This window comes from Merops nubicus, unplaced genomic scaffold (assembly GCF_000691845.1).
Source record: "Merops nubicus isolate BGI_N331 unplaced genomic scaffold, ASM69184v1 scaffold52567, whole genome shotgun sequence".
Taxonomy (NCBI): domain Eukaryota; kingdom Metazoa; phylum Chordata; class Aves; order Coraciiformes; family Meropidae; genus Merops; species Merops nubicus.
In genome coordinates, this window is record NW_008623338.1 from 1 (window position 1) to 25,732 (window position 25,732).

The 25,732-nt window shown below is 42.2% G+C and overlaps 1 protein-coding gene across 1 annotated transcript; it reads left to right on the forward strand.

The window, feature by feature from the left end:
• Positions 1-9: 9 nt before the first annotated feature.
• RBM20 (RNA binding motif protein 20) lies at positions 10-23,380 on the forward strand (the record flags this gene model as incomplete). Its single annotated transcript, XM_008945022.1, has 13 exons — positions 10-108; positions 1,779-1,840; positions 2,056-2,147; positions 2,489-2,580; positions 6,737-6,880; positions 8,228-8,359; positions 10,246-10,325; positions 11,146-11,830; positions 13,713-13,811; positions 15,258-15,927; positions 18,383-18,502; positions 19,249-19,370; positions 23,270-23,380. Coding segments are annotated over 13 exons (2,508 nt in total), but the record flags the coding sequence as incomplete, so codon positions are not given.
• Positions 23,381-25,732: the final 2,352 nt, after the last annotated feature.

The following is a 25,732-nucleotide window of genomic DNA, read 5'->3' on the forward strand; positions in this document are numbered from 1 at the left end:
CCCGCCCGCTCCCTGCCGCCGCACCAGGTGGGCGACCTCCGTGGCACGGCCCCCCTTCACTTCCCCCACGTCTGCGCCCTCTGCGACAAGAAGATCTTCGATCTGAAGGTGAGTGAGTGGTTTTAAGGTCCCCCTCGGACATGGTCTGGACCCTTGAACCGGCTGCCTGGTGATTGATCTGGCCGCCGGCTCCTGCCACCGCATTGCCGCCCTTGTCCATCACGATGGAGGTGCCCCGAGAGAAGTGGAAACAAAGAGCCATAGTTTTGCGTAGGGTGTCGTACATCTGTTTCACGGCAATTACTGGGGTTTTGAGATCTGGTTGTGTTCCACATCTCGCTGTGAAAGATGGAGAGATTACAGCACTGGCGTGAGAAAAGTGAGGTCCAGGCTGGGGTCACAGCTCATCTCATGGGCCCAAAGCGAAGGGAGGAGGAGCTTGAAGCTGATCCCCTGCTTCTCAAGCTGGTATTGTAACCGCACATCTGTGGTTTCTTCTGCTTGTCTCTTTATCTTTACATTTTTGATCCCAAAGGCTCCCTTCTCACAGCTTTGTGGAAGCAGCTTGCTTAAAGTAAACAGTGCATTTTGATAAAATTATTTTCATAATTCTTCTGTTGGAATCTCTTCCTTCTTGTAGTATCTCTAAAGAAAACGTAGGACTTGGGGTCCTGAGCAACTTTGTTCTGGAAGCAAGAAGCTGTTCAGCACAAGTAGTTCAGATCACGCTCCCACTTCTCACTTCATACTGCCAAGTCTGCTCAGATTCAACCTCACCCTCAAAAAGCAGCTTCCCAGTTGCCCAGAGAACTCGTATGCTAGGTCAAGTTATATAGGTCAGGTCTGCACAAGGCCACTTATGTGGCCCTCTGAGCCCCACAGCCATTTGTGGGCCCTGGTTGGGGTTGTTCTGGCCTCCTGGTGAGCCCTCCTCCACAAATCCTCCCAACCTTTTCCACCGCATCGCAGGACCGTCACTTAACCGCCAAGGCATGTGTTTTCATGCTGGCGGTGGCCTGACAAAAGCATTACAACAGCGTTTATATAAGAAGGAGGATGGCCAGCAAATGAAATAGTACCTGATACTTACACACCCCAGGGCTTTGGGACATTTGAATGTACTTGCTCTTTCATGTTTCCTTTATACTCTTTGAGCAGCTGCTTACAAAAGGGTTTGCTGTGGTTACTGCAGCTACAGAGCTGGTCTGAGACCTCTAAGCTGGGGTCTTAGCCCCCATCTAAGGCATGCTGAGCATTTGATTATTTTTATTAAACGTTTAAAAAAGGCAGGGGAAATGTTCCAGTGAGTTTTGGTTGATCCATTTGTGGGTGTTTAATACACTGCTTCATTTGGATCAAAGGAATGTAAACAGCTAAATGTATTCTGACAAATTTTGCTAATCTATTAAAAAGAACAAGCACTATGCTGGCTGCCCTGTGTGCTGAGCACCCTCTTTATGGACATTTCAAGAGCCAAAGCTGCTCAGTGCCTTACAGGACGAGCTCTTTAGCTAGAACAAAATAACTGAATTAATAGAAACATACCATATTAAAAAACTAATACAGAGAAACTCTCCTTTTGTAAAGTAACTGATAATTTAACCTACAAATAATGAGTCAGTAAATGCATTGGGTGAAGGTGCACTTGGCCCCAGCATCACACAGTTTGGTCTTCAGCATCTCAGTATTAGAATAAGGTAAACTGAATGGAGAATCAATCTCTTGTAATTTTGTCTCAGGATTTTTCTAGTGCTCATCATCTCTTTGTTTCAATGTAGGATTGGGATCAGCACATTAAGGGAAGTCTCCACATCCAAAAATGTATGGCTTTTTCAGATAAGTAAGTATTATTTCAGAGAAACTCTTCCAACTGAACTTCTAACAGCATCCATTACATCAGTGGGTTTACACTGGGAATTTACAGTCTAATAATTTAATATTTAATACTAAAATATTAAAAATATTTTCATATTTAATTTTAAATTGAACATTTTTGTGCTTTAATATTTATGGCACATTGTGCATACTCCTAAGGTTATTTTCTTTCTTTTCCAGCACTGGTATCCGGTGTGTGTTAAGCTCAGCAGATGGAACATTGCAGTTATCACCAAATAATGCAGCAGTTTTCAATCCACCTAACATCGAAGGTGAATGGTGCAATGGTTAAACCCACTTGTATTTAATTGAAAGGGAAGTCAGTCTCTGGGGAAAAGCGGACATTTAAAAGGAAACGTGATACACGTTCCCAAGGAAAACTTTTTAGAGGTTGTGCACAGAAGGGCTAAAGGCCAGTGCAGGGCCTTTCAAAGTATGAATTTAATTTTCTTTCAAACAATGACTTGTTTTCACACTACAACGAAACAGTGTATAATTTGATGTAGAGACTATGAAATTAGTTATTATGTAAATGGGGCATTGCTTACTGAGCATGCTAATGGAATTAATATGAGCCAAGATTTTCATAAACTGTGTGTAATCCATTATTTAGATTATCCACCAAATGTCGGCGCATCTTTTGTCAACACGTCAGCAAGACCCTTTGGCCAGCCAGGTCCCACGTTTTCTTCTCCTCCGCCAGGGGTAAGAGTGAGTACCTAAGAAAACTGATCTCCATGTCGAGATTCTTGTAGAAGCCACTTCTGCTTACCAGAATTAAAACCATGAAGGCTTCCTTTTAGACAATAATCTAAATATTCAGCCTGTTATTTTGAATTTTCTAAAGGTCTTTCATGCTTTTGATTTTGACTAATTCAGAACCTGATTGTAGTATTTTTCTCCAGTGCTAAAAGATTTTAATTACTAGGGAGATTTAGGGTGAGGTAAGTGGGTTTGTGTGTATCCTAATGTCATTTCCCCCACATTTTCTGAGTCTTTTCGACTCAGGAGGGTCAGCTTCAGCTTGGAAAGAGTATTTGGATTAGTTTTTACTTACTCTGAATATTGACCCCAGCAAGCAGCCCTCTATCTCTCCGATTATTTTTTTGTAGCCGTCACTCTCTGTCTGTCCCATGCTGGGGTCCTTCTCACAGGTTGCAGTACCAGCAAAGATAACAGTTGCAGCTTCACTAACGTGCTCTTAGTTTATTTTCTTGTACTATTTGTGTCATCTGCTGCCACTGGTATCCTTTCAGCAAGTTTGCTTTGGTGTGCAGCCTTCTGCAGTTCAGGGTTATTAGTCTCCTCGTGCATTCAACACAAGCCTTCAGTTTTATTGGTCTAATGCACACTTGAATTCCTAGCCCAGAAAATAAGGATAACATTAAAAGTGGTTTTTACTCAAACAAAGCTAAATTATTTTAAAAGGAAGAGAGAAAAAAAAAAAGAAAAAAAAATAAGGCAAATAGAAGGAAAACTTATACATAATGGAGGTATAAAGTTGTCAGGGTTAATATGAAGTTCAACATATATCGGAAAGCTACAATTAAAGCTGGAGATATCAAGGACTCATGTTAGGGCATTCACAGAATAGCAGCAGTAATCCAGGGGTTCTGGTTTTCACCTTGTTAGCTTTTGTGTGTATATCCTGATGTGGTCTCAGATACTCTGCAAAGCTAGGCTGAGTTGTGTTCCTGTGCCACTCCAGTTCCCATCAGGCATTGTTAAGAGAAACATCACCCAGATCTGTTTAACCCAGCCAATTTTCTACTGTGTGGTTTTGCTATGCTTGAGGTTATTTTAAGGGGTTTAGCTTCTGCCTGTCACAGACACTGTGTGAGCAGGGGAGCAAAGAGCAGAGCTGCTCATGACAGCTGCCTCCAAGGTCAGAGGTGGAGTAGCAGCGGGTGCAGAGGAATGTTCCTTTTCATCGTGCCTGTCAACCTCACAACAAATGAAATTACTGCTAATACCAGTATCATTTCTCCTTAGAATCTGTCACTATTTATCATTTAAGCTGCCTGCAGAAGTCCTCATTCTGAATGACGTGTGACACTATGAGAGATAAAAGAAACAATAACTTTGATTTTCCTGGGCGCTGTAAATCCTCTCTTTCTTCAGAAGCTCATTGGGTGGACAGGGAGCTATATTAGAGGTGTTAAGATTGAGTTTGCCAGCTGTCATTCACTCCACAACCCAGGTGGCTTATAATTTATTACACCTTTGCACGGCAGTATTCACTTTCAGCTAAGCTGCTGCCATTTAGCTGAGCAGTGGAAGATTATACTTGACCCTGCATGTAATCATAAACAAAGTGTTCAGATTTCTGGAAGAGCTTGCTCAGTGCTGTCCATCTGCAAATAACTCTGTCCCTCTTCAAAAGGCAAATGCAGCACTTCAAGTCTTCATTCGGGCACGGAGAGCCATTAGCACTGGAAGGGTGGGACTGTTGGTTTCTTATTATTGTTGGAAAAGATTAATATGAAGATCAGGAAAGGGATAAAGGATTTAAAAAGCAGAAAATTAAAAAAAAAAAAACAACAAACAAACAACTAAGAAGCTGTAATTAAAAGAAGCAAATTGGATTATTGAAATAATGTGGCAAATGGTATGACCTGCATTTCACTGCTGTACATCAAATTATTTTTGTAGTAGCTGTCCAATTGCATCGGTAACACCCCTGTAGGCATCAGCTGCAAATAAGGTTAACTTACAATCTTACTGAAAATTGCATTCAACACTTGATACACAGCAGCTCCTCTAACTTCCTGACTGAAGATATGGAAGGTGTATATTAATTTTCTGGCTGTGATTTACAGCTCTATTTAATTAATGCATCCAATTTAACTTCAATCAGCTGACAAGATTATTGCCTGGTACAGCCCACCAATTTTTGGTGTGAGTATGTGACCCCTTCTTAACCATGAATTACAGCACATGTATGGCCCAGCATTTTAATTTAAGCCACTGCCAATTGTGGGGAGGTGGTAACCTCTTACAGTCATTTGATTTAATGTGCTGCTGAGTGCGTGTCCGAATGCAGGCTCTGGAGCCTACCTATGGAACAGCCAAGTCTTCCCAGTCCCACAGACTCTTAATGTGCCATCTCTTAACAGATCTAACAAAAAAAATGGAAGGTGCCAGGTGATCAGGGATGTTCCTACACCGAGACTGCATTTGCTGTCAGGAAAGTTTCCTTTTCCTCTGCTAATTGTAGTTGTCGTCTTCTGCTGTGCATGACAGGCTGCGTTGCCAGATGCACACAGCCATCCCTTCCTTTTCTGTTCAAATGGAGCTGAGTTGCTTCATCTTTTTCAAGATCAGATCTGTTATTTTCCTGCTAGAGAAAATATATTGATTCTGGACTTTGGCACTTTTTTGACTTACTTTATGTACTTGGCCAGTCTCTAGAAGGTGCAAACTAAATAGGAGACCACTGTATAATGCAGGGTCCTGCTGCAGTAAAAATGCATAAATGGTTAAGTGGTGAAGCCTCAGGGGGAGGTTATGGGATGAAGGTGTAAATAAGACAACATTAGCTCTCTAACTTGTGAACTTGCTGACAAGCCAAACATTTGTGATAGCTCTGGTGAACTTGATCCCACAAGATTACATGATTTGCGTCTTCCCTTGAATGGCACAATTCTAGTAAAATCCTAACAGCAGAGGTCATAAACAGGGAAGTAGTCTGGGAAGACTTAATCGTATGTGAGTGATGTTCTGTCTGTCATTAGCTGGGGTAAGTTATGTTCCTCTCTGAGTATACCCTGATGCCTCTTTGCACAAGGAGCGTAGAGCCTGCTTTCCATGTCAGGGAGATGGGCGGCTCTTTGGGAACTGCCCCACCACTCCAAAATAGACTTCCACCCTTGGGAAGTGATTACTGCACTGGCACTGTGTGCTGTGCCAGCCCAGTGGGACCTCTGCCTCTGCACGTCCAGTGGTCACTATACCCTGGAGGGAGAAGTCCCTCCTGCTGTGTGTTACTGCAAGGAAGAGGGAAAGTAGTAGGCTTTCCAACCTGAGGTACAGCTGTTTGTCCCCTCACAAGTTAAATGGGTTCACTTTCAGCCCCAGCCCAGGCTGTTCCACCAGAGCAGAAGAAGGTTTTAATACTTCTACCTGAACACTTCTGTGGGCACCTAAAGTGATTTCTCATGTCCTTTTGTTCTGCAGGGATGGCAGTGAGCATCCATTTCAGTCCGTAGGTACCACCAGCACAACATAAATGAGTGTTTATGGAATACTTGAAAACACTAATTTTTTTGGTGCATTGCTTGCAAATTGTCAGCTGAGGGGTTTCTACTTGGCTGTGGCAGTGTGGTGCCTTTGTGTGTGGGGAGGGCACAGAGCCTCCAGTGGGACAGGCAGACGCAGATGGGCTGGGGAAGAGTGTGTGACTTGGCAGAGGAGCCGCAGGGATCGTGCTGGTGTACCAGAGGGGTACTGGCCCCATAGGGAGCTTGTCAGGAGGGGCTGAGACCTCTACATGGCAGGGGCACCCTCTGTTTCCACACTGAGGGGCCTCCAAACTCTTGCTGAGGCTGAATACAGTGCTGCCTTCTGCAGCAATGTCATGAATCCTGTTTGCGTGAGAGAATCTCTTCTAGAAATCCTCTCTGGACTTGTCCAGGGATGGAGACTCCGTTCCAAACTGCACTGCAATTAAACATTTCCCTTGCCATTTGTATTTCTAAACCAGGATGTTAAAATACAAGTTTTTAAAGGAAGGATATTTGTCCTTAATAACAGGTATGCAGAACAGAACATTTAATTTTTTTTTTTTTCAGAAATACAAGGTCTTATCTGGTGGCTGGAATATCTAAGATAAAAACATCACTTTGAGTTGTTTTTTCCCCAGTTTCCTCAGAGGAAATCCACACTGGGTCGAGTTGTTCACATCTGCAACCTCCCTGAGGGAAGCTGCACAGAGAATGATGTCATTAACCTGGGTCTCCCTTTTGGGAAGGTCACCAACTATATCCTCATGAAATCCACTAATCAGGTACTGTGCTTTTGGGGTCACTGGTATTGACATCTGTTGACACTATTGATATAAAGATACGTTGACATACAGACAATCTTCAGGGAAAATCTATTTTTTTTGTAATAGAAATGTAAATATATGAAGCCTCCTTTTAAAGTAAAAAAGAACTGGTGTTCACAGAATGAGAAGATAGCATAAACATGACCACTGCCTCGTAATTCTTGTTAGAAAACACCCAGAAATCTCAATGAAGTATATTTTTTTCTTTTTAAAGTTAATAACCTGGCCATTTGTTAGGGTTACTTTAAGACTTCTTTGTTCTGTTTGTGAGGTTTTTATTGCTTTCTTAGCCATACTCAAAAGAGCTGAACTGGGCATTGAAGAATGATTTGCAGTCTAGCTTGGTTCAGCTGCCCTATGCTGTTTGCTGAACTGTTGTTACAGCAGAGGCAGATCCCACAGTGCTGTAACTGCAGTCACAGGCTGGTGGCAGAGCCCCAGGCCTTGGTGTCACCGGGTGGCCTGTCTCACACGTGCTAAAGAAAGGCTGTACCCTTACAGGGGGCACCAATGCCTCACTCGTTCCCCTTTCATCTGCACCTGATTGTAGTAGAGCTTTTTCTTCAAGGTAGTTTAAGTCTACCTTAAGTAGCTTAAGTCTACCAGTGGTGGTTGGCTGGGAAGACTAGAAAATCTTCTCCTGCAGCAGACAGCACAGGTGGATGTAGAATCCTCACCAGTGGGCAGTGTTTGAGATTGTGATGTTGCAAAATTAAGTCATTAAACAGCTGTGAGCATATGCCTTTACCGGTTAAACTGCAGTCAAATCAAATGCAATCTTCATGGAAATAAAAGTGCTGGTTAATATCATTCAGGTTTTTTAAACCTTTTTGGCTTTGTTCTGGCTGCTCATGCTCTGGTGTTCTGTTTTTATCTGAATCCCTTGCAATTCTGCAAGACACAGCTGACAATCTAAGGAGCAGGGCATGCTGCAGCTTTGCAGTTCTGCATCCTGTCAGCAGCTGACCATGGTGTAGAAGCACCAGAGAGGAAGGAAGGGAAAGGTGATGTTTTCATATATCAAGAAAGACTGGATTCCAGTCATTCAGTTATTAAACTCATTTCTGAAGTTGCCTATTGGCTGTAATAGCTGAGTCAGAACCATTATTTACAGTTAAAAGAAGGCTGAGCAATGAACTGAGTGTTACTATTTCATCTCTCAGGCTGGAAAGCTACCCAGTTCTGTACTGTCAAGACATTTAGCATGAGAAGAAGCCAAATGAAAATTATTGTGCTGCCTTTTCTGTCTTATACTCTGTATTTTTAATTAGGTGTTAGATTTAAAGCTCTCTCCATTTGTGCTAGGCCTTTCTGGAAATGGCTTACAGTGAAGCAGCACAAGCTATGGTGCAGTACTACAAGGAAAAGCCTGCTATGATAAATGATGACAAGTTACTTATTAGGATGTCTAAAAGATACAAGGAATTGCAGCTGAAGGTAAGATAGTCATTCCTGATCAGATTTCCTGAGTTTCTGTGGCATGTCCTGGAGAATACATCTAAACACCTTTGTTGATTACTGGTTTCTAATTAATGCTTTAATATTATGGAAAAATAAATTAAGAAAGATGAATTAACGAACGTGTGTTTACAATCTTTTATATTTAGCTTCTTGTTCTAAATTTTAACTCTTGAAAGAGATCCCATTTTCTCTGGTTCTCTCACACCATTATTTCTAAAACCCTTTCTGAGCTTCCTTCTGAGCAGGCTCCCCACGTTGCTTGGTCTGATAAATGTCTAAAACACAGCCATGTGTAAGGTACATGTCAGCAAAAATAAGATGGTCTGACCCTTTTAGTCAGGCGTGAAGCCTGAAGCAATACTTTTCATTGCTTGCATGCTTGAGCCATAGTACAATCTCTGTACCATGCAGCAATGGCAGGGCAAAACATCACACTGAGTTATTTTTCTTTTTTTCTTGTGAATTACATAAATTAAAAAGCAGGATTTTTTTTTTTAAGATATATTTTTTTTTTTTTTTACATAGAGTCAGATCAAAGCAATGGTCTTTGGATTTTCTGCAGTGTGATGCTTCTGATGTGGACACCTGTGTGATGTCCTAAAATCAGTGCTCTAGTGAGCTTATTTACAGAAGCTTGTATTAGCCATGTATAAGGCTAAGGAAGTTGTGGGTTTTTTTTCTTTCCCATGGATACTTGGAATGGTATTGGCAATGCAGAGCTAAAAAGTTTCATATTGTACTATCAAACACAGCACAAATTCATTTTGTAAAATAACTCTGTAATGTTCGAGTTAAGAGATCAAGGGGCCTTTTATGAACCTTGGGGGAAAACAAGTAACTCAGATGGTTTGGTCTGACCTTTGGAAAAGTCTTTCTCTCCTGTACATGTGAAAGAGTTTAAGGAGACTTAAAGGAGTTATCAAAAGTTCATAAACCAGATTTTAAGTTCTTTCTTAGTGTGGTACAGTAAGGAGTTCAGATGTAAGGTGGCAGCAGCTGTGCATCTTAACATAGAGGTGGAACAGGAATTACCCAGGAGGGTGTGGTAGCTTGCCCAGGTTTCAGGAAGATTTTCAGCCTTTCCAGTGACAGTTTTTTTCAGATTATGGAATTATTTTTGTCTGCATAAGCAAAAGCCTTTCTCTTTGTTAAAAACAAACAAACAAACAAAAGCATAACGTGGAAAGGGGAATATGTGTGAGCTATTTACCGCTACAGACTCTGCTGAGTTCCGGCATGATCATGTTGCTCAGCTGTGCCTGCTCCAAGCATTTGACAAATTGCATGCACTCCAGCTTGGAGTAACACATTTTTTGTAAATTATCTTGAATTTCAAGTAATCAGCACTTCCAGTATGCATCTTTCTTGCACTTAGTTTTTCTGAAGCTCTTGTGTGTAAACACAGCCTTTTAGAGCTATACTCCAATATGAGTTAAACGCTGAGATGACGAGAAGGCAGTTTGTTCCTAGAGGATCAGAGATAGATTGCTATACATATTTAATTCAGATACTAGAAAAATTTTCTGGCTTGTTTCTTCTTACATCCAATTCCTAGAAAATGCTGTGTAGTGAATGCTTATCAGGGAAGGACAAGCTCCTTTTCAAAGCCTGTTACAGCAGCCAAGTATGAGATGGTGCTACAACGTAATGGAGCAGATTTTCCATTTGTATCATTTTACTGCTTTGATCATGTTATTGAGGTACCAGCTGCAGAAAAGACTGTAACTACAACACTGAAGCCAAATATTTCTCTGCAGTAGTATAATTGAATGATGCATGGATGCTGTTTCTTGAAGGACAAATGACCTACATTAGCTTGGGGAGTACTGCAGCATGCTAAACTGTGTCTTTGTCTTGTGTAGAAACCAGGTAAGAACGTGGCTGCTATCATCCAGGACATCCACTCACAGAGGGAGAGGGACCTGATGCGTGAAGTGGACAGGTAAAATTTCTCCATAGTTTGGAACTGGGACCTGGATCAGTCTGTAAACCTGCAGGTAGAAAAAGTATTATCTATGTGCTTCCCTCTCTTAGCTCATTTGCTTTCTTCATTTGGATTTCACTTCAAATAATTGTCAAAAACCTAAGTGGGTATGATAGTAGGTGCAGGGCCTATATAATGAGATCAGATTGAAACTGTGCATATTATGAAAATAAATGGACTATTTCTTACTGATGATGACTCATAAGATACACCTGGTATGTGAAGAACCCACAAATGAAGCCATTCCACTGTCTTCCTCGAGTGAAAAGTGTGAAGGCTGGGAATGCTGCACGATCTAGAGGGAAGGAGCTGGTTCACATTACAGTGTATTTGGGTATATTTCTGCTCTGCCTGGCTTCCAGACCTTCCAGCAAAAATGGAGAGGAGCCACAGTCCTAAAACATCTCTTTTAAACAGGTGACCTTTGTCACTTTTGTCTCAGAGGTGTCCTAGATGAGTGAGTGTTTAGGGTACAGACATTAGAGTCATTCTAAAGGTATTAACATACTATAAGCTTTTAATGCTAAACCCCTGTGAGATGCTTTTAAGAATGAATGGATATATTCTTAACAGATCTGTGGGGTTTTGGTTAAGCTCTGTGGCTGTGACCCTGCCTTTTCTGCTGTTGGCTGTGTCTGCAGCTGTGCAGTGTGTCTGTGGAAGGCCTGGGGCCTGGGGTTGGCGGTCCCCAGGGCAGGCCCGTGTGTTTCCAGCCTGTGAGAACGTGGTAGGCCGCAGCGGGCCGGCCAGTGACAGGCGCCTCTTCCCTCCGCAGCAGGTACGGCACGGAGAGGCCCCGCTCTCGCAGCCCCATCAGCCGCTCCCTGTCGCCCCGATCCCACACGCCCAGCTTCACGTCCTGCAGCTCACCCCACAGCCCGCTGGGCACCAGCAGGACCGACTGGGGAAATGGGAGAGAGTCATGGGATCAGCCCCTGTATTCTCGACGGGAAGAGGAAAGAGACAGCAGAGAATGGCGAGAGAATGGGGATGAGAAGCGGGACAGGACTGACATGTGGGTACACGAGAGGAAACACTATTCCAGACAGCTGGACAAGTTTGATTTGGATGAACGGATTGAAGGAGGCAGAGGGCACAGAGAAAAATATTTAAGGAGTGGTTCCCCTGGCTCCCTTCACCCTTTGTCTGGCTACAAGAGCAGGGAAGATGACTATTACCGAAAAACCTCTAAGTCAAAATCTGACAAGTTTCAGAGACAGCTGCAGGATTTACCTGGGAGATCGAAGAGAAAGGAAGAGGCAAAGCTAAGGGAACGCAGACATTCTTACACCGAGGACACTACCAGAGATGAGGCAGCTGAACAGAGGCACAGCAAAGCATCTGAGAGCTCCAGGCAAAAACAAAGTGATAAAAATAAGGTGAAGAAAGCTGAAAAAGACCAAGAGGAAGATGCTGCTGCTGAAGACAGTAATGTGAAGGAAACCAAACTACCTGAGGATGAGGTAAATAGAGATCTCAAACTGTATGTAAGAAGAAAGCAAATGCTGAAGTATTATATTTTCTGAAATATTGTAGATAAGTTTTTTTGGGTGTGGTGCTGGTGACATGCAATGTTTTGCCATGATAAAATGAGGGAATAGAGTCCTAGAATAGATCCTGGGAAGTCATTTTGCCCTCGTCTTTGTCCAGATCACGCAGATATATTGCACCATTGCAGTGCTGGGTGCATGGACGTCGTCCTTATGTGTCAAGCACAGAACCTCTGGGTAACCAGTGAGGGGAAGGCGACAGACAACTCACAACAAAACCAAGTGCCAATGTGATGTTTGCATGCAGTTTGTGTGTGCAGAGGCAATTGCCCTACTGCTCTCTCTTCTAAGCCTGTGCAGAATACTCCATAGCTGCTCTCTCTGCATCCATCACCTCCTTCCACTACCTGTGATGTGGATTATCTGGGAATTAAAGTGGTATGTTACAGGGATGCATAATTTTTGTAGGACAATATAGGGAACTGGGTTTTGTACTGCTAAAATGTGGAATGAACTTTTAATAAGGAACATTTTCTTTTTTGGTCAACTTAGCAGAGCAATTGATTTCTATAAATCATATGTCCCTACCCTCAGCAGTGGCAGGGGTGATTCACACCACTCCCTTCAATGTTCTGGCAGGAATCTCTTCCTGTGGCAGAACCACAGAATCAGCTCGCCAGAAAAATTACAGGATCTCTGGAGAAATACTCGTAGTCAGGGAAGTGGCAGCATTTGTGGGTTTGATTCTCCACTGAGAAAAAGTGGAGAGGGAACAGATTAAGATGCCTCCTTCACTCAGTCCCAGTAGAGCTCATGCTTAAATCCCCACCCTGTGGGGATCTTGTTACTGGCTCTTGGCCACTGTGCTTCCCCCAGTGCCCCTGGTGATATACTGCCACCATCCACCCCCGGGGAGGCTGGCACAGGAGGCTGCAGAGCTGCTTTGCTGACCAGGGGTCCATCTCTACCTTGTATCTTGGTGCTGTCAGGGACATTTTCGGTTGTTTTTTAGTTGACCTTGTGTTTGTTGTTCTCACGTGGGGACAAGGTTGGTGGAAGTTTCTAGATCTCATAACTCTGCTAGCCTCTCTAACAGGCAGCAGTGCTACCGCATGCCATAGATAAGTGTGTCTGTACCACCTTTTGTCATCTCTCTCCTGTTGCTGGTATTTCACCATGATGGTTGGTTCCTTGGGAGGAGATGTCAGAGGGAAAAGTCAGACAGCATCCTAAATCACCAGTATTGCACACTCCTCTTCACCTTTTTCAAGTTATTTTAAAGTGGCTTTGTTAAAGGCATACCTCTTCAGGGACTACTGCTAATTATTCATTTTTCGAGGAAGAAATAAGTTTGAAAGTCTTGAACTCACACTTTTGCTTTGCCCCTCTTTTACCAAGTGCCAGGTAGTACTGTGATTTTGTTCTTCCAGGGCTGCATTCTCGACTGATCCTACATCAATAAACAAAACAGTTGAGGTCTTCTGCAGAGTTTTAACACTGCTGCTCTCCTTACCACCTCTGGGCCAACATAACAGATGTGGGAAGAGAACAGAGGAGTGCAGGCTGGAAATTTTAACAAATTCACATTCTCCCCCAGCTGTCTTCTAGCCAATTCTATAATATAAATTACATCTCTCTAATTTTATTTAAATTTCTTTTTCTTTATTTTTATTTGTGCAGCTTTGCTAATGGAATCTGACTGTTGGGTCTTTTCCCACAGCTTAGTTGACTTGCATAAACTTTAGAAATAAAGAATGTGACCTTGTGAGTGACTTTGCTTCCCTAAACCCAGAATAGCAACATGCTAGAGCACCACTGTGTGTTGCTATACGTGTATATGTTGTATTTATTTTAGTTTGGAAAAGAGGAGCAAGTTCCAGAGAAGAGCTCACCTTCCGCCAATAAACAAGAAAAAGAATCTGGAGAGATTCTGGAAAACACAAGGAAAGAGAAGGTTAGTGGCACGTTGTTGGTGCAGCTTCCATGACAAAATGAGTGAAACCCCAGGTTTGGTAGCACATTCTCCCAGCTGAAATGTTAAACCCCCATGGAAAGGCTTGTAAAGGGGTTGTAGAAAGGGGCTGTCTAAATTAACTTGCCTTATCTTGACCTCTGCTTTAACGGATAGCTTTTCCTGAAGTCTCCAGAACATTTTTAGTAGCTCTTTGCCCATGTACATTGCTTCACATGCATAGCCCTTGGCACTGGCAACTGTAAGTAACGTATGCCTGAGTGAACTGCGTGACTTCGTGAACCGTGCCCAAAAATAGGAGATGCTGTCAGTTAGTGCAGAAGGAGGGGACTAATGATGAAAGCTAACATTGTCCTTAGATGGACTGTAGATAGTAACCTCTTCTCATTATTTCTGGTTTTAATTAAATAATGGTTTTACAACACCCCTCTTGCAGCACCGCATCCAGGGACAGCAATGTCCTTGGAATTCCTCCAGCTTCATATCTGTAGGGTCATGGGTTGATCATCAGATATGGAAGCTGTTGATATGTGTTGCTGTAGAAAACTGATCTCCTGGAAAGAACGGTGTCAACTCCCAGAGTTTTCATGCTGTTTTAGGATTCTAGGAGGGGAAGTGTGGGAATGGACAAACAGGAGGAGAATACAGATTATTAATAGACTATGTGTACATGATGAGTCTGGGAATTGAAATCTAAACTGCAAGTGTGTCTTAAAAGTAACATATACCTTATAATTCTATTACTGCTGAAGTGAAATATTAGCGTCTGAGTCCTGTAAGTCTATAACTGCATGTATGAGGTATTTCAGATTATGTACCTTGGAGTATAACTGTAAAACTGGTTTTTCTTAAGGTCTAGGCCAATCTCTACCACCACAGTCCCTGGCAGAGGGGTCTTGCTGGTGGAAGGAAATGACTGCAGAAGGTAGCCACATTTTCTCAGTCATCATAGGAATTTGAAGGACCTAGTCCAGCAAAGTGAAAGCCACAGTGTCTAGACTGGGTTTCAGTATATTCTTGTGCTGCCTATTTCTTGCCATCATGGGATGGAGTTAGAGGAAGGGGAGATGTTCATTTCCTTGTGGAGCACATAGTAGCATCAGTTACATAATCAAGTATAACAGGTTGTGCTTTGTTCTACTGCTTCCAGAAAAAAAAAGCAGGAGTCTGGAGAGACTGTAATCCCCAAGGCAGTTACAGAATCTCCACAAAGTTAAGTTTATATAATAATTAAAAAGAGATCATTTGTTCTTGTGAAAAAGATTTAAAGTTGCAACAGTAAGGCATGTAGTTCTTTGAAACTAAGATAAAAGAGGGCTTAGGTATGGCCAAATCAAAGTTCTCTCTGTTTGCTGATGTTCAAAACCCACAGTTGACAGTGATGATCTATAATCACTGATCCCTCAGATGTTTATATCTTTGTGACAGGACCGAGACTGGGAGAGTGGAAGTGAAATAGAAGGTGAGACCTGGTATCCTGCTAACATGGAAGAATTAGTGACAGTAGATGAAGTGGGAGAAGATGATTTAATTATGGAGCCTGATATAACTGAGCTTGAAGAAATAGTACCAGTTGATCAAAAAAATAAAACTGCTTCAGAAACATGTTCCTGTGTGTCATCCATGTTAGAACTGAAAAATGATCACAGCCACTTAACCAGGAGTGAAGACAAGTTTGCCCATAAAGCTTTAGAAACAAGCTTCAGATCAGCAAAGGGCAATGCAGCTTCTAGTGGCTGTCAGGATGATGATGATGAGGATGATAATGATGATGCTGTAACTGAAGCATCAAGCCTAAATCTGGACCCTCAGCAGAAGCCAGAGGAATTGCAAGAAGACCAATCTGCTAAGGAGTCCGATCCCCAGCAGAGGGAAGGAAAAGTTGATAAGAGCTCTGACACTCCTTTAGAGCCTGAAGATCACCGTATACCTTCTGTTCATCTGAAAGAAGAGACTCTGCAGCTCCCTGATACATTTATAGATGACTACAAACAGATGGGATCACAAGGAGCTGAGAGCAGAGAAGTTATGGAAATGCTTGTTAAAAATGCTAGTGAAGAAACAAGACACGGAAGCCAAGAGTGCCCAGAGGCCAAGGGTAAGTACTGTTTTTTTTTTTTATTTTCAGCCCACAGAGCCTTGCGTGTTTTCTCTGACAGTAGACTGAAATTTATTACTAACAAGAATAAATGTTGCTAATAGTATCAAGACTTGTCCTTGGAGCAGCTCAGTGAAAGAACCCCAGTGCCTTTCGCCAAGCTAAACCATTAGAGGCTCTTAGCTGAATAGTGTAAAGGAAATATGATCAGCAGCTTGCAAGCTTTCTGAAAGGCATAAGCTGCTATAATTGTCATGTCAAGGTTCACATGAGTTTAGCTAAACTCTTTCAGTGCCTTGCTAAATTTATTTTGAATTGTCAATGAAATGAGTGACAGTTGCTGAAGGTCAACAGAAAAGTATCTGTAATGTCTGGCTGGCTGCTGGACAAGGTGGGTATTCTTACACACTGTACTGGAGTGTTAGTAACATGGAAATCATCCGCAGATTGTTACTTCTCAGGCCCTGTTCATGCAAATATATGCCATTTGCCAGGACTTGCCTTATCATCTGTTATCCACCACATGCTTCTGCCTTTAGTAGAACTGATAGGACATGCTGTGAGATAATGCCAATAAATGTAACCATAGCTGCCTATTAATATTTTAGCTGTCAGGAAGAAAAAACATCTTGAGTGTCTGAAAGTGAGTTCAGTTCCTCGTCACACTTTCAAATGAAACTTGAGTGACTGGGCTGTATATAATGAGGGGAAGTGGGAAATAACATAGAGCATGTTGGCCAGGAATGCTCTTTTTTTCTTGCTAACAGAGCCCATGTGAATGGAGAAGGGGTTGTGAACAGAAGTAACTGGAAGATTTCTGAGGGTGCCTTTTCTCCCCAGAAAATGCTGGAACATTTAATATGAGTGTCTGGTTTTGAACTACCTTCTTGCTCCAGGACAGATTTGAAAGTCACTCAGTTTTCAATACTTACCTGTTAGGCCCGAAGACACCTTGCCAGGCTTCACATATTTGGAGATAACATTGCCATGCAGACTCCCTGGGACTGGGGAAGGCAAGGCTGGCCCCCATGCACTGCCCACTTCATGGGCAGCCAGCTAACAAAAAAGTTGGTATCTCAAGAGTGTAGTTACTTTGGTGTTTTCAGAATCTCAGCTTCCATCTTGCCAGCAGGGAGCCTGGAAGCTCCAGGGGAGCTCGTGCTTCCCAGGTTTCTGCCATGGACTTGATAGCTGGAGTCTGCAGTGCAAGGCTCTAGGCTCTCTGCAAAGGCAGCTGCTGGCTCAGAAGCCCAGAAATCAACTTATGTGAGACTGAAGTTGCCACAAAGGCCCTGGGTGACTTAAGAAGAGCTTAATGAAACTGGCAGGTTTTCCAGGATCTTTGCTGCAGATTTGGAAACTTGGGATGGGCTTAAAGTTAACTTGAAAGCTGACCAGTCAAGAATTTCTATTATTTTCTTTTAAATCATGTAATAGATGTATTTAAAACAATGACGAAAAATTCATTCTCATAGCCAGAAATTGCAGATCTTTGAACTACAGACTTGAAAGGCAGGAAGGGTTTGGTTTGGGCAAAAATATATTTGTTTTATGAGAAAATATGTCCCTTATCTAGGTGAAATTTGCAACGCAGTAGAAATTTTGCCAGGCTAAGGGAACTAGCTCTTTGATGTGAGAACTGAAGAATAGGGATCAGACCAGTTTATCCTTAATTCTGTTGCTCTGTGATAACAGATTTCTCCTTTGTGAAAAAACAAGCAGTTCACATGTTGGGAAAGGAGAGCATCTGTTCTTATGACTGGCTGTATCTGCCTCAGCAAATCAATCCACACTGTTTTCCACATGTTGAATCTCCTGCCAGTGTCCATTAATGTTGGTCAGCAGGGACCAACCATCCCATCCCTACTGGCTAGGAACCAAACTCTTCAAGTGGCCAAGAGCTATAAAGCAGACGCTACCCCGTGGAGAGCTGAGGACAGGAGAAGCGTGGCTCCAGGGAGAAGATGACAGTGATGCTGTAAGGGATCCTGCTAGAGGAAGGTTTGCTCAGCCCATGCAGCTCCTCAGGCAGTTTGGGGATTTGCTCTCAGCAGCTTCTGCTGGCCCCTGCTGTCTCAGCAGCCTCTGGGTTAGCCCAGCTCCATCACTGCTCATGCAGTACTATATGCAGTTATGGAGCTGCAGGCTGACCACGCTTGTGCCAGGGGCATGTATAGTGTTATAGATCTATTTTGAGATTAAAATATGAGAAGAAAAAACATAATGAACGTGAAATTAGAAATAGAAAAATGGTCTACTGGGAGAAATAGGGGTGAGGGCACGGTGTAGTGCAGCTGTTGGAGTTGTGCTGTGTAGACCTCTGATCTGAATGGAATTCAAATCATAGATTTTACTTCATTCATAGATCCACCCAGAAAGTGTTCCCAAGACATTTACAAATGTATTTTTAAACTAATAAACTGTTTTCATTCAATACATTTATTCATTTGTTAAGCAAATTCTAGGTATGTGGAAGCAAGATCTCCGGAATACCCGGAGGTAGAGTCTAGAAGAAGACACTCTCCTCCAGGCTGGGAACAAGAGGACGTCTTCACGGAGCTCAGCATTCCCCTGGGTACGTCCCTGCGCCCAGCCACCCTCGGCCTGCCACGCCAGCCCCTGCAATACCTGCAACTTACAACCAGATGTCACTTTAAGGCTACTTGCTATATTTGTTTTTCAGAACAGATGGGAGGAGAGTGAGGGAACAGGGCATATGACAGAGGAGTAGCTGTTGAAATAAATGGGCTTTTGGTTATACATCATTGCTGATTTCATTCCAGATGAATAGCAGGAGCTAGCTGTTAATGTTGCTGATGGATGAAACAAAGTCCCTCAGACTATATATGAAATATATATGGAAAATGCTTAGTAATTTAAAAGTCTTCATGATAAAAGTGTTGCTCATACTTTCACTATAAGCAAAAGTATTGCTTTTACTGTGTAAACAGTATCGTGAGTAAAACCTCTGGAAGAATTAGATCCTAAAAAGCAATCTGTGTAACTTAAGCATGAATTTACTAAGTACTACTGCTATTGTAGCCCTTGAGGTTACACAGTGAAGTTTCCAGTCAATTAATGTGCAAGAAGGTACATTTTAAAATATGCATGATATCTAAGAGAGAAGTGGAAGGTGTATCTGCAATGCACAGGATTTTAAACAACAGCTCAGTATTGCAAAATTAGGGAAATCAGAGAAGGATTCCATTTTCCTCTCTATGTCATTTAACTAAACAGCAACTGTTTTCTTTGAAAACAAGTTTATTGTGGAGGGGAAGGGTTCCAACTGATATTTTAATGTAATTTAGAATTTCTCAATAGGTGTGGAATTTGTGGTGCCTAGAACTGGATTTTACTGCAAGCTCTGTGGACTCTTCTACACAAATGAAGAGACAGCAAAGATAAATCACTGCAGAAGTACTGTTCACTACAAAAACCTCCAGGTAAAATCACACTTGAAGCTAGTTAACAGCTAGTTTATGGGGTAGATTGTGTGTAAGATAGATGATGATACAAAAAAAAATAGCTTTTATTCTGTGGACAGGATTCAGATAAAGTGAAATTTAGATAAGCAAAACTTTTCAGTAGTACCAATCGTTAGCACATTAATTTCTCACTGTTAGATCCTTGAAATCAGCTTCTGGGTCATAAGTAAAATGGAGCCAGGTGATATTTTTATCTTCCCATGTACATTTGGTCCTTGTCACTAACACAGCATGCAACTCAGATCTTCAGTTCTCTGTTCTTGAGGGTCCCAGACGTTTCTATCACTGGGAGCGAGCCCGCAGCAGCCTTTCTTATTTCTTAATTTGGGCACATTAAACACGCCACTTGTTTAATAGTGTTGCCAGACTTATTTTTGCATTATGTGAACTTCTGTGGCGTGTTTCAGCACGCAGCACTCGGTGAGGCACAGGCCCTCCAAGGCATTTCCTGTGACCTGCTGAAATTGCCTCCCTGTGCTACAGAGCAGCATGTGGCTTCAGCCCCACAGCTCCACTGCTGAATAATGTCTGTGCAGAGGTGCAGAAGCGTGGCACAACTTGCACGGTTTCCATCGCAATGTACCGTCAGCACTCGGTGACAGTGCAGAGACCACAGCTGCTTGCAGTTCAATCCAAAGACCTTACCTGTATCACTTCTCAGACGCAGAGTTGACAGTGTCAGTCGTGGCATCGTGAGCATTAACTGCCCTGAGGAGGCAGCTGTGCCTGTCTGCACTGCAGGTGACACTTCTGTTGGCTTTCACACACTGTTAGCAAAAGTCACAAAACAGCAAAGCAAAGCTGCTCCTTCTGTCTTTGTTCCTTCCCTCCACCGGTAAATGCTGGAGCTCTGCTTCTCTTCAAGTAACAGCTATCTTTCCCATGGCTTTTTTTAGTGACACTTGAAGTCAAATAATTTCTCTGGGAGAATTTTCTTCTTGACTTTCCTGAAGTTACATATCTGTAATCACACAAAGGCCTTTGGCTTTCAAAGGCTGTGCCTACAGACCTATGATGCTTGCTTATAATGGATTCTCCAGGTGTAAGCTTGAAAAACAGGTGCCCAGTTTGCATGCCTTTTTTTGCTTCATACAAAAAATCCAGAGGGATTCATCAGAGGTGGTACCACTTGGTGCAGACTGTGCATCCCTTGCGAGTCTGTCCCAAAGGAACAAGTGCTAAAGCCAAGTTTGTAACTCCAGCCCCTGCCCGTGGCAACTAGTCCCATGGGAAGAAGAGGGATTTTTTAAATTTTCTGTTATTTTGTTAAAGTCATAGGAAGGAAGGTCCAACTGAAACTGAGTCAGTGTGAAAAAAAAAATAAATATTTTTCACCCTGTTAAGTCATTTCCCATGAGCACTGTGGTAGATATCTAACACTAACTTGAGATAAAAGAACAAGACCACAAAAGCTGATAAAATTAAATCTGTCAAATATGGTAATGAAAACAGACTGTTCTGTCAAGCTGTACTTCTTATCTTACTAAGTGGAGGAAGTAAATGTCTCATCCAACTTTTGCTCACTCAAGTGGAAACTCAGCAAATTTCAAGTAGTTGCTCTGTATTACTAGAACCCTTTTAGTGGTACTAATGTTTATTTATGTACTCTGCAAGAAGTGTCAGATGTATCCTAGGATGATGCAATTTGATGAGTGTATCTATGAACATAAGAACTATGAGCTCTAACGTTTACTGTATGTGAAGCTATGAGACTGCTGCTGCAGACTGCCCTTCTGTCATCTTGCTTACATGACAAATACCATTGTCCAGTGACAACAAAATTATCTGAAATGCTCTCATGTCTTTTATAGTTGATTTGCTACTTGCCATCTTTCATCTGATCTTGGAGGCACATCTAAAATATAAGTTCAGTGTTTGGATTTGAATGCAAAACTAAGCAGTTTGTTTACCAGTTTTCTTCCAAAAGCCTTGCTTCAGTGATGACAATTTTGTTTTGAAGTAAAATAGTCAACTTATCTGAGTATGGTTCCCCTTGAAGAACAGCAATCACTGACAAAAATTTAACTGTTTCTTTGTCAGCCTTGCAGACTGTAATTTTCCATTCTCTTCAGCTTAATAAATTTATTTTCCCAGGTGTTATTCATATTTACACTGGCATTTTCCACATCTAAAAAAATCCATCAGTTGGCCATCTCTCCCACCAATACCACAAAAAGCTGTTGGATTCATCTGGTGTAAGCTGTCTTGGCAACTCAGTGCAACATTTTATCCTGTTTTCCACTGCCTTTATGCAATATTAATCAAAACTTGTATTTAATTGAAAAAAATATCTTTTTCCTTGACTATCATTTTGCTATAAATTAAGCTGAACATCTGGACAGTGAACTTCAAAACCGGTGTTTGTGGTACTAGTGGTAGCTGACAACATCAGCTAAAGGTGGTGCATAAACCTCAGTCTTGTTTTGGTGGGTAATCATTACAAAACAAGAAGGCATGGGTTATCTGATCCAATGACAAGCGCTAGTGATTTATTACAGTTCACGGTGTACAGATCACTTCTCCCAGTCTGTATGGACCCTATATCTCTGTATGCTACTGTAACATTTACTCTGGCTTTCTGCCACATGGAGTTTTGTACCCAGACATCAAGACTGAGAGTTGTGTAATTTGCACAGCCAAACCTCTAAATTCAGAGCTAAAAGGATGCAGTCGTGATTTTGTCACAGGTATGTCCATTCTCCATTCATTACCATTACTGACTCCCATTCAGATGTACCTCTTACATGCAAAGCTTGTATTTACATGAGACAAGCTAGCAGTCCTAACAGCCCTTAGGTTGTTTTTTTTTACATCCATTTCTCATTTCACCTCTTCCCAGTGGATGCAAAGAGTAAACTGTATTCTGGGCAAACTCTACAAGTAGAAAAATTTTGCAGTGATGTGAGATAGTCTTTTCAAAACAAATCAGAATTAATAATCAGCTAGAAAAGAGAGTTTAGGAACCTATTAACGTGCAGGTCAGTTATTCTTGCATGTGGTGTTAGTCATAAGAACATCTCCAAGTTATTATGCAGGCATTTCCCATGTGTGTCTCTACCTGCTGCTGAAGAAGCTCCTTTCCATACATTTTGAGGTCTGTTAACCTTGAATAAATACTCTGAGCACCATTTTCAGACCTGCACCAGTTCACCGTCCATTTTGTGTGCGGCTCTGCCAACTAAGAGCACTGCCAAAAGGTTGAAAGCCCCACTGGCCATGTCTCTATTTTTCAGTCACACTGAGTACTTAAAAGGCTGAAAGGCTTTATCTTAGAGAAACACAATAAATGTAAATACTCCAGCCAGACTGCTAAATTGTGTTAATTATTACCAAGTTTGATTATTCCCTTAAAACAAGTGTTCTTGTGCGAAAGGTGTATCTCTGAACTGGACATACTGAAAATATAATATATATGCTTTAAATTGTGACTCAGAAACTGCATCTATTTTCTAACACACCAGTCTTGTGCTAGCATAATCCAGTAGACTTAGTGGAGTTAACTCCTCCTCCATTACAGCATGTGGTAGCAGAGGGTTTGCAAGGAGAAAAAGTGAGGTGTTGTTACACTGACCAGTGAGGACTCGTGGTCCTCCTGTTTCCATCACCAGTTCCCCTTGTGCACAGAGTAAACCAGTGAACTTCCAGGACTCTCCATATATAGGAGAGGTATAAGTCAGGTAGCTTGCCTGACACAGCAGTATTTCCTGGTGTGAGTTTTCACCAAAATGAGGTGTCTATCTGCTTTCTTCCCTTTTTAGATGCTTGAAGAGTGTGAGAGCTCTGAAAAGGCGTAGAGCATCCCTTGTTGAATGTTTTCAAGTTTGGTAACAATGTTTTTGTTTTTGATGTGATTGCAGAAGTATCTATCCCAGCTTGCAGAAGAGAGCCTGAAAATGAAGGAAGAAGGCAGCCATCTGCCTCAGGATGACACTGGCATTGTTCCTCACTTTACAAAGAAAAAACTATGATGCGAATGAACTGGAAGAGATATAATGAGTGAATGCTGATACTTTATTCTTTTTTATTTCTGCGATAAAAGTGTCAATTTGCACTGTACAGAGGAGGGGAAATAAAGAGCATGTTCCATGCATCTATGCCCAGAGTGCCATTAAAAACCAAAATGCCTGAAACTGTTTCCCACGGTGAAGCAATGCTGGCATATCTGTAAGAAGTGGAGCAATTCTTTCTCACACTCTGCGTGCTGGGAGTGGTTTCCTAGATTAAATCAGAATTCTCAGGGATTCTTAAAGTTTTAATGCTGATGTGACGCATCAGGTCAGGCGGAATATTTAGAAGCACTCAGCATCCTTCAGTGGACGCTGGAAGGAAAGGAGATGTGACTATAAATAGGCTTTAATGTTGCTTAAAATATCTTCAGCCATTTCACTCATTGCCCCAGTGAGAAGTATGATTTGCATAGGACGTCTGAAGCCATTGTGCGAAAAGTAGTCAGTACATGGCATAATGTGAACCCCATCAGCATCCACCTCCGTGTGTCTTAGAGCTTGGTGAGAGACAAAATGTTTGTGTTGTCAAGCACTGGCTGTACACTGACTGTGTTGTACGAACGCAGAGGGAGCCACAGTCTGTCCCAGGGACCTTCTAGCCTGAGCCCAGCACAGCGAGAGCAATTGGAACACATGTGCTGACAGCTAACCTGCTCTGGGTTTTGGCCTTTTCTATGGTGTGATCAGGATGTTCTCCAGGTACCATTGTGTTTGAAACTCTTCCTCTTGATAATTCTAAAGGGTGCCAACTTTGAGTCTTACAGACTTGAAACTCTCGTGAGAGGCTTTTTAAAGTGCCACTTGTTTGGACCATGTCTCTTTTAGACATTTTATTCAAGATCCTTGCTTTTGGGGTCTTTTTGTTTTCTTTCAAGCTTGCTTTTCGTCAGCTTGGCCATGTTGAATTTTCCTGGTTTTCATGGAAAGATGCCAGACTTTTAATATTGTCTGCGTGTTTTATTTCCCTGTATTTTTTAAGGCGACTACAACAACTGATGGCTCACAGAGTGCTGCACTGAGAACACAGGATGCACCAGCAGCTCTGGCATTATTACGAGCTATTGTTTCTGCACAGTTGTTGCTTAGTATTTTGCGAAGTCCCTTTGAAATGCACCGTGCAAGTTTCTGGTTCATTTCAATAGGGCTTTGTGTAGCAGAGTGAATGCCTATGCAGACCATTGCCAGGACTGATCCTGGAGCTGTGCTTTTATCGAACGCCCCACGCAAGACAGGCAGATGGGGATTTGCAGACGTGTATCCGTTCTTTGCCTGATTCCAATATTCATCACAGTATGTCCTGTGAAAATTGCTGGTGCTAGATGTCCTGTTCAGGTGTTGTGCAGAGGAAATAGTTTCCCAGAAGGTTCTAGCCATCCCCAAGAATGACACGGATGTCGCAGCATGTTGCAGGGTGCCTGAATTGCCAAAACTGCTTCCACCAAAGTATTTGTTCTGTTACGTCTTGTGCCAGCAGCCGGGCTCGTTCTCTGGAGTGCCCTGTAGCCAGGCACTGTGCCTCAGAGGTGCCTGGAGTTGTGGCCTGAAGCCCTGTTCCATACCATGGCCTGTGCTTTCCGCTCGTTTTTGCCAGAGGTGGGGTCAGATTTCATATTTGGAATTCCTGCTTCTCACAAGTTGAGGGATTCCTTGCATCCCAGAATCAGATGTGGTCTGTCCAAAAGATAAGGGGAAATTAAAAACATTACAGCCTAAATCCTCCTTTTTCCAGACCTGAAGTATGTTAAGGCTTGGGTCCATCTGTCATTTAAAACAGCTTTTTTGTTGCTTTTCCCTATGGAAAAAAAATAATAATATTGCAAACAAGATATTTTTCCTTCAAGGGCTGGGTTTTTCTTTCACTGTTTGTTTTTCACATTGCAGTGAAATTTGAGCACAGGGAGGGCTGTTAGGGCAGGAGCTTGTATTGCAAGCTGTGAGATTACGAAAATAGCAATAAAGATTGTGCAATTGTCTTCTAAAGCACAGCTCTCAAGCTGGTCATGTATCATCTGAATATGAAGTTCCCTTCATGCCCTTCAGCACAATCTGAGCACAAGGGAAGGAAATTACTACAAATGCAAGCATCAAATCTTTGAAGCTAACCCTGCTATCAAACTGAGGCTCTCACCGGCCTAATGGGAGCTTGTTAGACCATGTGGTTAAGCTTAATTGGATGTGAGACATAGCTGACTGTATATCAAAGTCATATGCCTCCAGCAGCTTTATCCCCAGGTAACCTCAAATGAGAAAAGTATCACTGTTATTATTCTTTATTTGTACTGCAGTAGAAGCCACAGGTCCACTGCCTCTGTT